Raw genomic sequence first — 16,969 nt, forward strand, 5'->3', positions numbered from 1 at the left:
CACTGCTGTCATACCTCGAGTTATTTATCCTCAGTCCTCTAATGAGCTTGTGGGTCTGTTTAAAAAAATAAAAATTGCAACAGAAAGGTTAACCTTCCAACCCACCCTGCCTCCCTCCCCTCTTGAGTTTTACAAGCAGATATTTAGCACTGACTTACACCTTATAATCTGCATGGGTATCTCCGTCAGATTCTTTCCCATGTCAACACCATCACCGCCTTTTCACACTTTTACAGACTCCTGTTGAGCCTGGATCTTGTAGTCATGTTTGCAAGGATGTTACTAACCTGAAGGTGTATCACAGAGTAAAAAGTCAGCAAGTGGCTCCAAGTGGCTTCAGTCTGTTGCAAACATCTCTGGGTAAAATCTCCCTCATAAATAAGATGCAAGCACAAGGAAATCTCTTGTGTTAAGATTTAATAATAACAACAACATTTCAAAACCAGTGAGTGCATTGTACACAAGATCTGCCATTCAGTGCTTTTTATTGACCAGTTGCTCTGTGAGTGCAGTGTACTGAAGACCTGGGGTGTGGTAAGTGGATAAAAAAACCCAGCTGGGACATTTCTCCAAGGAGGGCAGGAGAGGGCAGTAGGAGATTCAGAATCGAACAAACGTGGCATCAATCTGCCGTACAGTGGGGAGGGACAGCATGATTTTGCGCCGGTACTGGGGATCCTTCTGCAAGGGGTTTCGCTCCAGATACACAGTTTCCAAGTTCTTTGCTCCTTTCAGCTCATCCAGGTCACTCCAGCTCTCGACAAGATTATCGTTCATCTGCAGAGCATATACAGGCATCCTCACACAAACAAATACATCTAAGCTAAGCCTGGTTAGCAGGAACCTAGCCACACCGACGCTGCTCAGGAGGATTACTACTACTCAGGAACAGTAATGCTGTAGAGCCTTCCTGCACAAATAGGACAACCTTATCTGCATGATCCTCCTGCCCATGAAACCTCCAAGATGTGCTCTCCTATCAGACTCTCAAGGCCTCACTAACTATCCACACACTGTCCAGGGTTGCTGGACAAATGCTCCACCCTTCCAACAGCATATCCAGTACAACTAGTGTGTTGGGGAAGACCCAGCAAGGCACTAAGATGATCCCTCTGTAATAGCATCCCAGCCCATACACTGTTCATTTAAGGGTTGGAAATCTTTATGACAAGATTTTCTTCTGCTGTGACAACTATCATGACTTCCCAGGAAATATCAAAAAAGGGCCCAAACTGATGTGAACAGTGACATTTTCATCTTCCCTTTAAATCACTTCCCCACAAAAACTGCTTCTGAATTCTAGAGAAAGTGTCCCGCTCTCTGATTCAGGTTCTCTGCCTGTCAACCCAGCAGCTGCCTCATTGCTGGCACAGCAAAGGAATTCCCATGCAAGGAGATGATGCTTTAACTGCCTGGCATGGAAGCAAAGTGTGCAAAGTCGCGATGTGCTGACCAGTTTAGAGACTTCAGCCACCCTTCACTTTTGGCTACACTACAGCAATACCACCTTCAAATTAAAACAAAACAAAACAAAAACCAACGGATTTGCTCTGCCCCCCCTCAACTAATATTATTCCTTGCACTGGGCTTCCACAGTAAACTGGAAACTTTGTGCACGCTGTATGGCAAATAAGCAGCTCTGTTTTACACAGCTGCCTCCCTCCAGCTAGTTCAGTGAAAGAAAACTGCTTCATCATTGGGACTGCCAGCGTTCCAGCTGAAGATGGCTTTGTAGTTAAAGCCCTGGATTAAGACTCTGAAGAAAACCTGCTACCTCTTTCATTCTGCTACAGCTCATCACAACATTACTTCAGACAGGTCACTTGACCTTCAGATGTCTCAGTCCCTCCACTGGGGAGGTGGTACTTAGAAACTGTCAGAAAATTCCCACAGTATTTAGGATTTTAAATTCTCCTTCCTTAAGGTGTAAAAAGACTTTGTTACGTGGCTTCAACACTACAGTCAGTGAAAAAATATAAATTAGAAGATGCAACACTTGTTCACATAAAATTCTGTCCTGCCCTTTACCAAAAAGCATATAACCTTTGTTTTTTGAAAACAGCGTTAAAGTGGAAAAAAGCCAGAACGGCATTTTCCAGGTTCAGCTAACAGATCTTAGCCAATGCTCTGCTTTGACAAAGGACTCTCTAAATGGCGCTACTATTTTTGCAAAGGATGTCCAATGCATTTGGGATCTTCCCTTTACTTTCTGTAAAACAAGTGGAAACAGCTGTGCGATGCCTTTCTCTACAAGCAGAGCAACAGCAAAGAAGACGACTGGAGGAAACTGCGAAAGATCACGACAGGTACCACATCAGCCACACTGCACTGTCTCATTTTTAGCACCCAACAGATGTCACATTAAACAGGCTTTGCAACTCCTGTTATTTAAAGACTTCCTTACAGAACAGGCATGGCCAGCTAACGCCACTAACCACCTACTAAGTCACACTGCAAGATGAGGAAAACGATGCAAGTAGCCTGGGTTCCAGGCTCTAGCTTGGTTTCATTTGCAGCTGTTTTCCACTCTTTTTACCTCAGCCTCCAGCCAAGAGTTGAAATAACTGAACTCCAAGTGACGGGCATTCAGCAATACAACTCTTATTTTCAGCCTTCACACGCAGAAACTCTACAAGAGCTAAAGTACATGCTAGCTCATGAACATCAGTTGCTTTTTCCCCCCAAAATGAGCAGATATGTACACAGTTCCAAAACATGGGAGGGTACTGATGATTCCAAGACGGGGAGTCTCTGCATATTTCCTGACCAGATTTATGAATGAAAAGGGCTTAGCTATTTAGGGTGCCAGAAAGCAGAAGCAACCCTAAACAGTCTCTCAAGAACAGTACCTCACAAGAATGGAAGTAAACCAGAAGATGGTTTAATTTTCTTCATATTTATAACGACACAAACATATCAACTCTGCTCTAAACAGGTACTGTGCTCCAGTGCAGTGGTGAGACAATATCAGCTTTCCCCATTACACTGCCATGCTCAAGTAAAGAAAGATGAGATCTGAAAAGGTAGGACACAATAGGGCTATTTCATAACCATCACAAGCATGAAGACAGAGCCTGTTTCCTAGGCAGAGACAGGCTCCCCAGCACTGAGCAAAGCCCTGCAATCCCTAGGGGAAACTACCATATACTCTATCCAGGCAGACTGTTAAGATCTTGAATCACTAGAACAAGAGTTTACTCCAAGATACCACCCTCCCACTGCTCCCTGTCAGAAGGGCTTTTTTCACTGTTGTACAGACATTTCAGGGAACAGCTCCAGCCTGCACTTACCCAGAATTCCTGCAGCTCCGTTAGGTGACTGATATTTTCAATCTTCTTGATTCTGTTGGATGCAATGTCCAGCATTGTGAGTTTGTTCTAGACAAGCAAACACAAAAATGTTAGACCAGATTTCCTTTCATCTTCTCTGTCCCATTTTTTTCGGGCCTAGAGTTGGAAACTGTCAGAAGCAAAGACATTTTACTGCCAGCTGTTTACATGCAGCACAAGAACTCCCATGGCCTAAATATAGCAAGGAAGACTGTTTTTAATTAAGCTGGATTACTGGCCTCCCAGAAGCCATGTGACAAAAATTAAAGCAATTACTGGTCTGATGGCAACTGCCAGCCAAGAGCTCCTAAAAACCAAGCTTTCCTCACAGTACATTAAGAGGAGGAATCCATTAAAAATCAGACCATAAGTTTCCTCTTGAGCAGCAGAGCTGATGAAACCTTCTCCAGCAGGAAGCTCAACAGTTTCAGAAAAAGGGTTTTTTCTGCCTTGCATACAGCCAAGTACGTTCCAGACTGTCTCTGCTGATAATGCCATCTACTGTCGGATGAGAATGAAAATGCTAAAGGCTTCTCTGAAATCAATTCTATCAAGGAATCTAAAAACGTATACTGACACGAAGGCAAGCCACGTGCCATAGCTTGTGTCTCTTACTGCTGCCTCCAGTTGTTGTCCTATTGAAAACAACTCATGGTGCTCTACAAACTGCTGTCTGAAAGACCAAAGCAGAGACAATTGAGGCCATCAGTCTTTCCACTGCTGAAGATCAAGTCCGGATACTGCATTAATCACATCTTGTGCTTCTCCTCCCCAGGTCATGAAAAAACAACTTATTCCAGAAAGATCTGAAGGATCTTCATTCAGGCAAGATATTTTAACATAGCAAATACTTGGATCTTTGTGGTCTTTTCAAGAGACTCAGGACCCCACAAGTAACTGGGGAAGCTGAAGAACAAAAACTTCCAGAAAAGCACAGCCACTAACAGGAGCCGCTTAGGGCAACAATTCCGTCACAGTTAGCAAAAGCCTGCTTACATTGTTCTCTAGTCCTTCAATGGCTTCGATACCATTGTGGCTGAGGTACAACTCACGCAAATTCACCAAGCCTTGCAGCCCCTCAATCTTGGTCAGACGATTGTTCTGAAAATGTAACAACAGTTTAAGTACACTCTGAACAAATCAAAACCCAAGGGACCTGTTGGAGAAAAAGCATTTATCTGAATGGGAAGGGGAAGCAGTCTGCTTGGATCCATACGGATCTCATGAGCTCAGCTTGTTTGATCTCTGTACCACCAATGCACAAGGAAGTTCCATGGGAGCCAAAGTTTCTAACTTTAGAAGACTCATAGTCTGACATTCCCATCAAAAGTTGCAGCCTGAAAGTTTTGCACTTGGTGTCTTTAGAGACAACGGGCTACTCACTAATAGCATTCATTTTGTGGGTTTCCTAAAGGAATGGTCAGAAGGGAAGTTACAGCACTGCAATCCCAGTACACTCCGGTGCACATAATTCTGTACATCCTATAAAATAGATGATGAATACAGGTACTACAACATGTAGCGAGTATGCCTTTTTTACTAAAAGCTGTAAGAGATACTGGAAAGCACTAGCATTATCACATGGATGAGAAGGAGACTCAATGAAAGTAGTTATCCTTTATTCCACCTTTAAAAAGGAAGAAACTTCCCATTAGCTCATTAAGGACAGATTTAATTTAACACAGGCTTGTTCACATTTCTTCCCACTTCAGAAAGAAGGTAGCGGCCCACTGCCATGATAATGACTTCCCTGGTGTAACTCATTTGATGTTATTGTAACATATTAGGAAACATTATTTCAGAAGGAAATGGGGGATAACATTCATTTCCTGTTCTCTCTTCCATAAAAATCAAACATTTGTTTTACCATTTTATCAGTGTCTGTCAATCTCATTTACTATGAAGGGATGAGAAAACACAGCACAGAGAATATCACACTTTCTTCCTGTACAGATGTTTGACTCAAACACTGAAGATCTGCTGATTCAGAAGAGCTTAGCATAAATTACAAGGTGGTTCATATAACCAAGGCTGTTCAAAACGTAACAGCACAAAGTAGAATCAGTACCTGTATACTGAGCACAGTCAAGTTTGTCAGTGCATCCAAGTTCTGGAGCTTCGTGATTTTATTCTTTCCAAGGAACAAACTGTCAAGGTTAGCCAAGGTGTCGATGTTTTCAATTGCCTGCAAAATGACCAAAGAAGCCAAAGGAGTGTTATTGCTGTGATGCAAAACTCCAACCTGTAGATGCGGCTGGCATTTTATAGCCTTGACCCATGGAACTGTACTCCTGAGAAACACAAGCCTGACAACTCCATACACATACAAAGTGCACACAAGTTAAGAGTCTCTCTTGAGACCCAAGAGCAAAGTTAAGTGCAGGACTTTGTCCAGTGACAGCAAACCTCAGCCTGTGCGACGGCTGGCTTGTGGCACTACTCTTAATTGATTTTCAGCAAGGGTCACGTCACTTCGTCCCAGCCATTGCCTCCACTGTCCAGGCAGCAAGAGCAGAGAACGAAAAGGCTCAGGGGGCACTCCCTGGGCCATGAGGTGTATCCAAAGCAGGAGATACTAATTTGTGAAGCAAGAAAAATCTGTCACTATTGAACTGAAAGAGAATCTGGGAGGAGAAAATACAATTTGCAAATTTATTCTTGACAGTAAGTGACTGTATAACACAGTCAGAGGCAAGCTGTGTAGCTTCCCTGCACAAGTGTCTCTGTCATAAGCAAGGTTAACTGTCTCATGGGTGTATGTGTCAATATATGTAACTACTGGCTATCAATTCATGCTACTAGCAGGACATACACATGGCAATTTAAGTGATGTTCATGTTTTAAATATACATGCCTCTGGCAAAAGATATACACTATACCAGTTTAAGTCCTGAGCTCAGCCTTCAGTGGGAGACAATAAGGATCTCTGTGAGGCAACAAGAAGAATCAGATTCTTTATTAACAAAGCAAGGATCACCAGCAAGCACAAACAGCAGAGAAAAAAGGGGCAAGAAAAGGGTGGGCTTAGACAAGGCTTCTGCAAACAGAAGGAAAGAAAACACTTTTTTTTTCTTTAGGGGAAAGCCTCTTAATTAAAAAAAAAGGTGCTGTTAAAAGAGATGAGAATTTTAAAAATGGACTTCAGCTCACAGAAGAACAGTAACATGGATATAGATACACTCAGAGCTGTGCGTCTGTGTTCAAGTACCTTGTGACATCTCAGCTTTTCCACATCCTTCCTGCCTGGCAGAGTTTCAGAGCGCTAGTGCTGGTAAGACAGGCCACAGAGTCCTAGCACCACTTAGATTGCTCTGCATGTATGTGCATGCACATTTGCCTGTGCGTGTATAAAGGAAGTAAGTCATGACAGACTCCAGGGTAAGTGCACTCTGAGAGGTTAGAACGTGCAGCAAAATGACTACAACAGCATTACTGCAGAAGCTTTATTGCACAGGGTCATAAGTCCACCAGGCACCTCAGAGCCAAGAAAGGTGCTTGAAAAGACAGTCCATAAGCTTTTGCACTAAAGAGTTAAGGATATGCCCTGTAAAGCACACAGCCAGGCCACCCTACCAACAGAGAACTATTAAGAAGAGTTCTAGGTGTTCCCAAATAACATAAGATGTATTTCTTCATGCCTAGCCTAAGCACAGGTTACTCACTCCAGTAAAGCAATTAGAAGCATACAGCAGTGCTATTTGAAGGAGTCAGAACAGAATTAACAGACAATCTGAAAAAAATGCTAAATATAATTTAAGAAGCTTGTATTACCAAAAAAGTGATAATTTTGCATTTTTGGTTGTTTTGTTAATATGCTCAGGCTCAACACTGAGAAAAAACACATAAAATAAATCTAATCTTATTGTGTAAAAGCTATTCTTTGTCTTAGCAACACTTGTGGCAATGTAATGCCTAAGTATCAGCTGAACTTTTTTCTTCCCCTTAAGTTAATGACGCTTAGATATGGAATACAGTACAGTTTTGCTTAACACAGGTTTTGAAATGTAAGGATCAGTGTGTTCAGCCTATTATGTTCCTGAATAAAGGAAAATGCATGTTTCTCTAACCCATGTTCCCCATCCTGTGCAAACTCTTAAGGTTCCTAATCAGTCATGTGACCTGGTTGATGTTCTCACACTCTAGATTTATTCTCTTAAGGAATTTCATTTCCAAAGTGGAAATTCCTTCAGACAGAAAAGAATTCAGTCCAGCTTAAGCTTTAGAAACAAAATAATTTTTTTCCAGTTCATAAAACCAGCACACATTACTGCTTTAAAAGGCTGTTTATAACAGCTGAAGGTTCCCTCTCTTCTACAGAGAGAAGTGTGCTTCCACAAGGCTTCAAATGCAGAGAACAAACAGTTCTTTTCCCCGTTTGCTCTCTCTTTTCAGAGACAGTAAATGGGGGCACCAACTTCGTCAATTTTCAGATCAAAATGCACTCATCTGTTACAAGTATTTCCTAAAGCACACATAATTGAAAAAGCTTCTAAAATTAATAGTTTACTATGCATATTGCAAGGTTTTTTTGTGTCATCTGTTTCACCAGTTGTCTTACAAACTGGGCAAAACGCAGAAAAGCATGCCTTAAGGACAGGAGAGATTACTCAGAACTGCTTCCCTTTAAGTGGCACAGATTTTAAATCATCTCAACTGGAAAAGTCACAAACCTCACAATAAAAAAAGTAATCAGCAGTACAATACTATGTTTCTGAGGCATTTCAGAGCAAATCCTCAGGAAAATCTCCTTCCTGAGTGAGACTGACTGACGTAGCACGTTATTAATTGCGCATACATATCAAACTAGAATTAAATCTGCACCAGCCTCTAGGAAGCAAGGGAAAACCGTAATTGCTAGTTTTGATAGGCTTGGCTCTTTAGCAGAGGAAACCATCACCTGCAAAAGGCAACACACAGGGGATACACAAGTTCACTAAAGAGAGAATTCATAAATAGTAATTTAGTAGCCAGGCACTACATGCATACATAATTAAAGGATCCAGCATGTGCAGCAATAAGCAATTACACATTAAATGACTGAAACAATAAAAAGAAGAAAATTGCAAGTAAAAGTCAACGAAGTGCACTTTCAGAAAAGGCTAATCCCAAGCCAAGGAGCTCAAGACTCTGCAGTTAATATCTTGTAGAGCAAGCCTACCCGAATTCGATTGGATCCCAACTCTAACATCTGTAGCATCTGCAAGTTGCTCAAATTCTCAATTTTGCTGATTTTGTTGTTGACAAGGAAGAGTTTTTTAAGCTGGGTAAGACGATCTAGTCCTTCAATGTGTCTCAGAACATTAAATGAGATGTCCAGGATCCTAGGTAAAACAAAGCAAAGGTCTCTTCAGTCCATTGGGCATGGATGATTCTGGAAGAGACACTTGTAAATTGGTGGGGAACCTCACCATCTGCAGAGGTCAAGCACTTTGCTAGGCCTTGAAGTTAGGGTCATAAAGTGTACTTTGTTTTTAGCAGAAATGACAACAAATACAATTTTCAAAATACTTCTGTAGTATGTCAGGGGAAGAAAAAAAATCTGTCACATGCAGAAGATAGAAGACATGCCCAGTGCCCAGCTGCGGAGCTGCCATTGTGGGAGGAAGCCAATCTTCACGTGTATTTCTTGGGAAAGGTACGTGCCTACAAGATCTGCCTCTGACAGGACAAAGTCAAGGCCTTCTATAAATAAGAAGCAGTTATGACTATGAGAAGTAGGTCAGTCCTCCTCACCTCAGGGAGAACAATTCTGTAATGTATCTATCTCCAGAGTGTTCACAGACAAGTGAAACTGGGAAGAGCACTACTTCTTCCCTAACACCCTGCAAAAAAAGTCCTAATCTCACCTGAAATCTCATCACTTTTTTGCAGGAATAAAATCCTGTTACATGGAGCCCTCTCTGCCAAGAGCAAGGGGTACCTATGCACTTCCACACCTGCATAGAATCTACAATCACCTATTATTCTCACTGTCTTATACAGCACGTTTCATTTCCGCCTGAAAAACCCTTGGTGAGCTTCAGGACAATGAAACTAGTTTACTGCACAGCTTAAATATCAATAGAAAACAGGCATTATCCTTCATACAGCACCCAAATGAAGAAAGAGAAAGGCCACAGTGATAAATAATGGAATAAGTACAGCATGAATAACTCAGTGAGTGGCAAACCACCCTCAACCTAATTCTGATGATTCCCCTGGACTCACTCAAGTTCCACCAGAGACTCCAAGTTCTCAATCCTCCGAATTTGATTGTCATAGAGATCCAGTTCCTGCAAGGTCTGCAATTGCTCCAGGTTCTCAATGCGTTTAATCAAATTCTGACGGAGACATAGAGTCTAATAGTTGGGGAAAAGTTTAAAAACAAACAGGAAAATGGATGTGAGTTACAGCATGCAATGCCTTTTGGCATACAGACAATAAGGTTGCAGGCTTTCTCCCCCAGTAAGTTTTGTTGGGCTTTGGTGGTTTGGGGGTTTTTTTGAGGTTTTTTAAAACAATCTTTTTTTGTTTTATTCCAACTCAACAGAAGGAAGTTTTTTTACCATGAAGATGGTCAGACACTGTAACAGCAGGCCAGAGAGTTTATGTAATCTCCATCCTTGGGAACACTGAAAAACTTGCCCGGAGGCCTTAAGCAACATATTCTCACTGGACCTGCTTTGAGCAGGGTTTTACTAGAGACCTCTAGAGCTCCTTTCCAATCTACATTATCCTATGTTAAGCCTGCTGTGCAAGTACAGAATGTATCTCTTAGGATGAGCCCTAATGCATTGTCTCTCATCCACTTCCAAAACCCACCTGCAAAACCCCAGGATTTTTATTACTACTTGACAAATGGGTAGACACTACCTCCTTCAGTTAAACACACCAGCTCGTCAGGATCTCAGCCAAAAAGAGAATCTGGTATCTGTCCTCTATGAGGTTAGGTATGTGAAATCTCTACTTCCAAGAAGCATTCTCTATTTCTTAGAACAGTTACCTTCACTTTCTTGAGGATCTCAAATCCTTCGATCTTCCCAATTCGGAAATGATTCAAGTCAACATCCTGAAAGAGAAATGGAAGAATTCAGCAATTGTTTCAAAACGCTCTTAAAAGACCAACCTGGTACTTCATTCTAAGGAAAAACATGGTCTTACAAAATGTGTAGCTCATTAAAACTTCCTTTCAAAGAGCTTGTGAAAATTGGGTTTGGCACACAATTTTACCATGCAGGCAAATCATGTGGCCTAAGCTTGTCAACTCCAGACACAGCATCTACAAAAAGGCAATAGCCCTCCCCTGAGTCCGAGCATTGTTTCACCAAAATTAGAAATCTTTTGCAGTAAATTCTGAATTTACTGAGACAGACAAATTCTGTTGTCTAGAATGAAGCATTGCATAAAATCCTCTTATCCACTTTGCTAGGGACACACCTTGCAATTTCCAGTTCCAGGCCTCAGATGAACAGGAACCACTGGTAGTTCAAATAACATGGTGGTTCTGTGAATATTAATTATGCACTGGCAATCAGCTGATCCATTTCACATCTGTGCTGTCTAGTTCCCGATGTTCCAGTTTTGCAGGTCAGTCATTCAAAGAGAAATAGAGCACTTCACCATCCAAGCTCAAAAAGTCTCTAGCCAACAGGCTCACGAGGTTGCTGATGCCAAGGCACAAGGCTGGTTAAGACTGTGCCCATTACAAATCATGGGTCTGAGAGCAGCCATCAGTTCATTAAAGATATTCTCACAAAAGCTCATCAGTAACGCTTGAAGAACGACCCCACTTTCAGGGCCTCCATGCTTAATCTAAAATTCTAAAATACTAAACCAAAAATGTTTCAGCTACTGATGAAGAATGAAACACCTCTACTTCTAGTCTAAAGGCTCTGAATCAATCCCAGGGAAGAACATGGCAGCCAGCACTTCAGAAGAATTAGATCTTTTAAGCATGTTTCCATACTTGCCTTTGCCTACCTTTTCTTCCCACTTTATAGAGCCTGTAAGGACAAAATTCTGCCTTTACCTCAGCTTCTGGGTCCAGGCTAATTGTCTCCATGTCCACTGGTGTCTCTGCTTCTCCTGCAGCAGAAGCAAATACTTAATAAAATTCTGCTACCCAACACCTAAAGGCAAGATAACAATGGCTGATATCCAGAGACATAAAAGGAGCAAACTCTCCTCAGAAGAAACATACGCAATGCCCAGTTCAGATATTCTGCTGCATTAAAAATACACTTCACACATTTGGCTTTCATTGTGACAGCTAATTGTGAAAAAAAAATCTTTCTTAAAAGAATTTCATGCCTAGATGCAAAAGACAGAAAGAATAGCATCTTTTTTAATCAGCTGCTGAAAAATGATGGCTTAAGACTGATCTGGGCAGGATTTTTACACTTAGGGCTATTATCTCGCTGAAGATACACCATTCAAAATCATCTGTGCTCCTACTGCAACCTAGATAACATAGCCAAGAAGGAATCTAAACAGTCTAGTGGTAGTGCCAGGAATGAGCAAGCATCTTGGCTTCAACTTTTCTTTCGTAAATACTCCCAGTGTATGTTGCGTATATTTTTGCACAGATCTTGCTTGTTTTGTTTGGCCAAGCTCATTACTACACTAGAAAACACTGTTTATGACACTGCATATGTCTTCTTGGGAAACGCTTTACAGCTCTGAAAAACAGCCCAACATTTGCTGTGCTTCTATCACAGCACAAGAGGGAGCAAATTTTACCAGTTAAATTAATGCTGGATAATTCATGCCTGATTCCCATTTGTTGAAGATTGTGTGCTGGTTGCATCAGTTTCCACAGAAAGTCTAATTCAGCTTTGCAGAACAGACATACAACCCCTTTACACTTCGTGTGTGCAGCTTTTTAAGTGCTGGCAACAAAACTAAAGGCTTTTGCATTAACTCCTGCATAACTGTATATAAGCTCTTTCCATTAATTCAGAAGTAACGACTTTTTACAGCCCAGCGTGATTACAACATCCTTGTAAATGTCAAATGTCCCTTGTACTTAATGAACACTTTTTCCTACTGATGCTTGGTGTTGTAAGTAGTATTGTAAGGATGAACAGTATGAGCATTACTATTTTTAATACTGCCATCAAACTCCAAGGTTTTGATAGGTCCATTCACCACCATTTACTAGTATTCAGGCTATTGCTCTTGCCTGAGCATTCAAAAGAAAAGAGCGCTAACTGAAATGACTCACACCAGTTAAGACTGAAAAGCCATTAGGATATCTTTTAATATTCTTTAAACCATAAATTAGCAGGGAGCATAAATTATATCTGAGGGATGAGAAGTGAGCTGGTAGGCTTGGTGACATTGAATGGCGGTATAGAAATGCCACCAAAACTAACATGTTTACATATGCCTGTCACCATTTTAGCAGTGAGCAACACTTGAATTTTCTTATTTTTCTTCCGGATCAGGAGCTATGCATCAAGGCTGCATCTCTTTGACCTATTTCCATGGTGCAGAGGCTCCAAGCCCAACAAGTACCCTAGGTGAGTTTACAGCCAACAGCAACACAGGCCAAGTTTGGAACAGTTATTTATCACATAACAAAACCAAATTATATCCCTTGCATGAAGTTGTAGTAGCACTAAGTTCATGCTCGTGGTGAAAGAACTTCTTTTGAGACTTTAAAGTTGTCTGACAGTAAAGTCAGTCATACACTCAGTAAAAAAAACATTCTTCCAACACACAAAAAACATTTAAGTCAAAAGTTCTTTGACCTTGTTTGGCTAGCAGGCTTTTCAATAAAATTTCGTATTTCATCACAGCACCAGTTACACACTGGTTTTGGCAACACGTTAAATACTCTGTTCTGGGATTCGTCAAACGGTAGATCCTTCTATTTTTGCCATGTAGCTTTGAGTGACCAGTCCTGGCAGGGCCAGCATGGGAAAAAAGCACTTAAGCCCAAAGGCCCAAAACCAGATCACACATGACACATGTATTAAGCCATACCATTTACATAATACGGACAATTCTCATAAAGTTTATGTCATCACGGCTTGGCTTCGCAAACGAAGATTTGGGAAGGGTTTTCCCCACTCGTACGGCAGGTGCGCTGATGGCGCTACAGGGCTTTGCAAACGTGAGCGCCCCCTTCGGGCCTGCGCGGTGGATTTTTCAGGTGAGGCAATCCAGAAGCCATACCATTTACATAATACGGACAATTCTCATAAAGTTTATGTCATCACGGCTTGGCTTCGCAAACGAAGATTTGGGAAGGGTTTTCCCCACTCGTACGGCAGGTGCGCTGATGGCGCTACAGGGCTTTGCAAACGTGAGCGCACCCTTCGGGCCTGCGCGGTGGATTTTTCAGGTGAGGCGCAGCATGCGCGGAACTGGCCCCACCCTTTACACCTGAGGTTCATCTGCCAGCGCCTAGCGAGCTTGGACAGTGACAGCGAAGTCCTCAGGTCGCAGGTTTGGTTAGAGTGTCCTTCTCTTAGATGGAGCCTTACAGGGCTAAACGAGCTCCATCTGCCCGGGTTTGGAGTCAGAGTTGTCCTCCTAGGATGGTTGCCCCAAGGCTAGTGAGCCCATCCTGCCCGTGGACACACTTTGTCTGACCCTTCAGTTGAGATCTGTCTGGCTTGGGAGACCCCACCGGAGGCACATGCCACCACCAGCACAGCTCTCAACCTCACAAGGGCACGCAAGCTCTTTCCCCACGGCAAGGGGGTGCCTGTGAAAGAGTAAAGTTTATGTACTGTAAGACACTCTCCATATAACAATCTGAGTGAGATGTATATACTGATAACAATGATAAATCAGGACCCGTATGAGAAAGTTAAAGTACATTGTCTCTCAAAGAAGAGAAACAAAAACGGTTCTAGCAAACTTACAGTCCTAACAGTTGTCAACTAACATTTTATTTATGAACCAAGTGGACATAACACACTCTAAAATGATCCTTCTACAATCACTTTACAAACAGAACTGCAATTTCACTTGCATGAAGTATGCAAACAGTGCTTTAGTTCACAATTTTTAATGCAGCAGGTTTCTTAAGGGGAAAACTAGTTTCACTGCAAATGTGTTAAGAGAATTTTTGTGTAATCCATGCCTGCAAGCTACAAAGTTTTGCAGATGCAGGGAAAAAAATACGACATTCAGGAAACCCAAATTCCGCAGTACGGAACAGTAGTTACTGAGTTACATAAGTTCACAGGACCAGAAGCATTTAAAGCAACTAAAAGACTAGCTACATTTTTTAATCACATATGCCTGAAAAATATTATAAATAGCTAACTTATAAGCTTTCTAAACAGAGGCACTATTCCTCAGAGAATTAGCTAAATGATGAATCTGAAACTTCAGCTGCCTGAGCTCTTTATGATCTGTGAAAAATGTGGAAAACTCTTCATCTTCCTTTCACCTGAGAAACTCAAAAATGTGGAAGCTAACTGAAGGCTTCCCAAATTATTCCTCCTTGGTTTCTGCCCTAGCAGAAGTTTTCTGAATCTTGACAGTTTGGAAGAAGCAGTAACAATACAGTCATTACATTAGTATCCAATGTAATTCAGCAACCAAATCTGAATGTGTTTTTCTTGCTTTCACTGGAATAAAAGCATGTCAACTGATAATTCCTGTGGAAACAAACAAAATATAACCTCAAAACACACAGATAAATAACATAAGCTGAATGAACAATCAATATTATATGCATGCAAAGGAGAACTGTGTCTGATCTGCATGGCTGTATTAATCATATAGTGCTTGGGCTGTACAATTTGCAATGTGTGCTCTTACATTTTTACAGACATCAGCACAGCATTTTTTAATTGATATATAGGGGGTTTTCATGATCAACAATGAATTAGTCCATTTAGTGAAGAGACGAGATTCAAAATTCTCATAATAATTTACTAGTTTGGAAAATACTTTCGCAAATTCTAGCAGGCAAGTTTAAGGTTAGGAGAGCTCTGCATTAAATCCACAGTCAAAAAGGATGAAAACTTGCTGCAGAAAATCTGCTGTATTATTTCACTTAAATTTCCAGACCAGTAATAACCACATCAAAATCTCTATCAAAAGGATGCTATTTCATTTCAGATTGTTAGCTAGCACCAAAAGCCCAGATCATATTCAGAAACAGATCTGCTCTGACAAAATCTATGCAAGCTACTGAAAAGCAAACCCATCCATCAAACACATGCAGGCTTAGAACATCCATCAACATTTCAACCCAACATTCAAATAAAAACAGTAAAAACAGTAGAAAAAATTTAAAGGTAATAGGATTCAAAGATATGATTTTGATAAATCTCAGAATTTTTCAATTAAAAAATAAAATTTTTTCAGCTTCCTTCAATCTATCTGGAAACAGTGGTCTTCGCCTTCCAAAGGAATCTATCAAGTCCCTAGGTTAAAAAAAAAAGCCACTTATGTTTATCTCTAATGAATATTTCCAGAATTCTTCCACAGAAAGTTACTATGTTTCTATTCTATTTCTATTTTGTATTTTAATATTAAAAAATTTCAAAGGAAAAGTGTGAATGGATAAATAAGTAAGAAAAAACATCACTGCATCAGTAGTTCCATAAAAGGAAGGCAGCTTTATTGAAGCAATAACACCACTGTTATTTATTTATTTTAAAAGATGATTGCTCTAGGGCAGATTCACATTGTTCACCAACACTGCTACGACCATCATGTAGCCACAAGAAACAAAGGACTGATCCATGTACACTCCTCTATACACTTCCTAACACAATCATTTAGGCTGGGAAGGTACCTGCGGAGTTCTCACCATTCTGCTCATCTCTCAGGCTCTGCTGACTGAGGTCTGTTACTAAGCGAACTGCTTGCTTTTTCCCTTCTTCATCTCCCGACTCCTCTGATTCAATCCGCTTATCAACTGTGTAAGATACATAATAGCAGAATTAGGCTATTTGCAGCAGTGAGATGGGGGGAAGATACAGCAAGCAGATATAATAACCCGGATTCACATATACCACTACGCAGTTAGTAGAAATCCTAAGTAAACTAAATGAAAGTTTTAGTCTTAAATAAAAGGCCTCTTACCCCTTGTTTCTACTTTGATTTTGGATGCACTTTTTCCTCCCATCACATCTTCCTAAAACCAACAATCTGGGAAGAAGACTGGAGGAAAAAGGAGATTTCTTAGATCAATGAAGTGCAATTCCAAAGATTATGGAAATGGAATTAGAACTATTACATTTTAAAAGTCTTTATAATTAAAAAAAAAAAATCGGTATAATGTACAATAGTACCAATGACACAAAGAAGTGAAGGTATGAAAAAAAAAAATCCCTGGAGATAAAAGCAAACGTATCCCCAGTACAACCTGCGAAATTCCTTTACTATTTACCCAACCACAACTCTGGTGGCCACCCTGGCCGTGGGGACCTGCAGATCCTCGCTCCTCCTCGGTCCCCCCCTCAGCATCTGCTCTCGCTTCACGGGGCGGCTGAGGAAAAGCAACGCAACTGCCAGGGGATTTCATTCTTACCATCTTTATTTTTTACATCAGGATCATCTCCACAAACCCCCTCGCGCGTGCCGCCCTCGGGGAGCGGGAAGGCATCACGCCATGCCTCAGGGAACACAAACACCGCCCCCGCGGCCCGGGGGCCAGCCCCGCTTCCCGCGGGCAGCCGCCCTCGGGA

The 16,969-nt window shown here is 41.3% G+C and overlaps 1 protein-coding gene across 1 annotated transcript; it reads right to left on the bottom strand.

Annotated features, from left to right (window-relative positions):
* Positions 1-400: 400 nt before the first annotated feature.
* Positions 401-16,443, bottom strand: PPP1R7 (protein phosphatase 1, regulatory subunit 7). Its single transcript, XM_010140736.1, has 10 exons — positions 16,365-16,443; positions 16,075-16,197; positions 11,338-11,393; positions 10,312-10,377; positions 9,537-9,667; positions 8,488-8,650; positions 5,398-5,514; positions 4,326-4,430; positions 3,291-3,377; positions 401-777 (listed from the first exon to the last, which is right to left on the bottom strand). Exons 1-10 carry the CDS (start codon positions 16,405-16,407, stop codon positions 601-603), a joined length of 1,068 nt encoding a protein of 355 aa, XP_010139038.1. The 5' UTR covers positions 16,408-16,443; the 3' UTR covers positions 401-600.
* Positions 16,444-16,969: the final 526 nt, after the last annotated feature.

The sequence above is a fragment of the Buceros rhinoceros genome, unplaced genomic scaffold, assembly GCF_000710305.1.
Source record: "Buceros rhinoceros silvestris isolate BGI_N320 unplaced genomic scaffold, ASM71030v1 scaffold15337, whole genome shotgun sequence".
Classification (NCBI taxonomy): Eukaryota; Metazoa; Chordata; class Aves; order Bucerotiformes; family Bucerotidae; genus Buceros; species Buceros rhinoceros.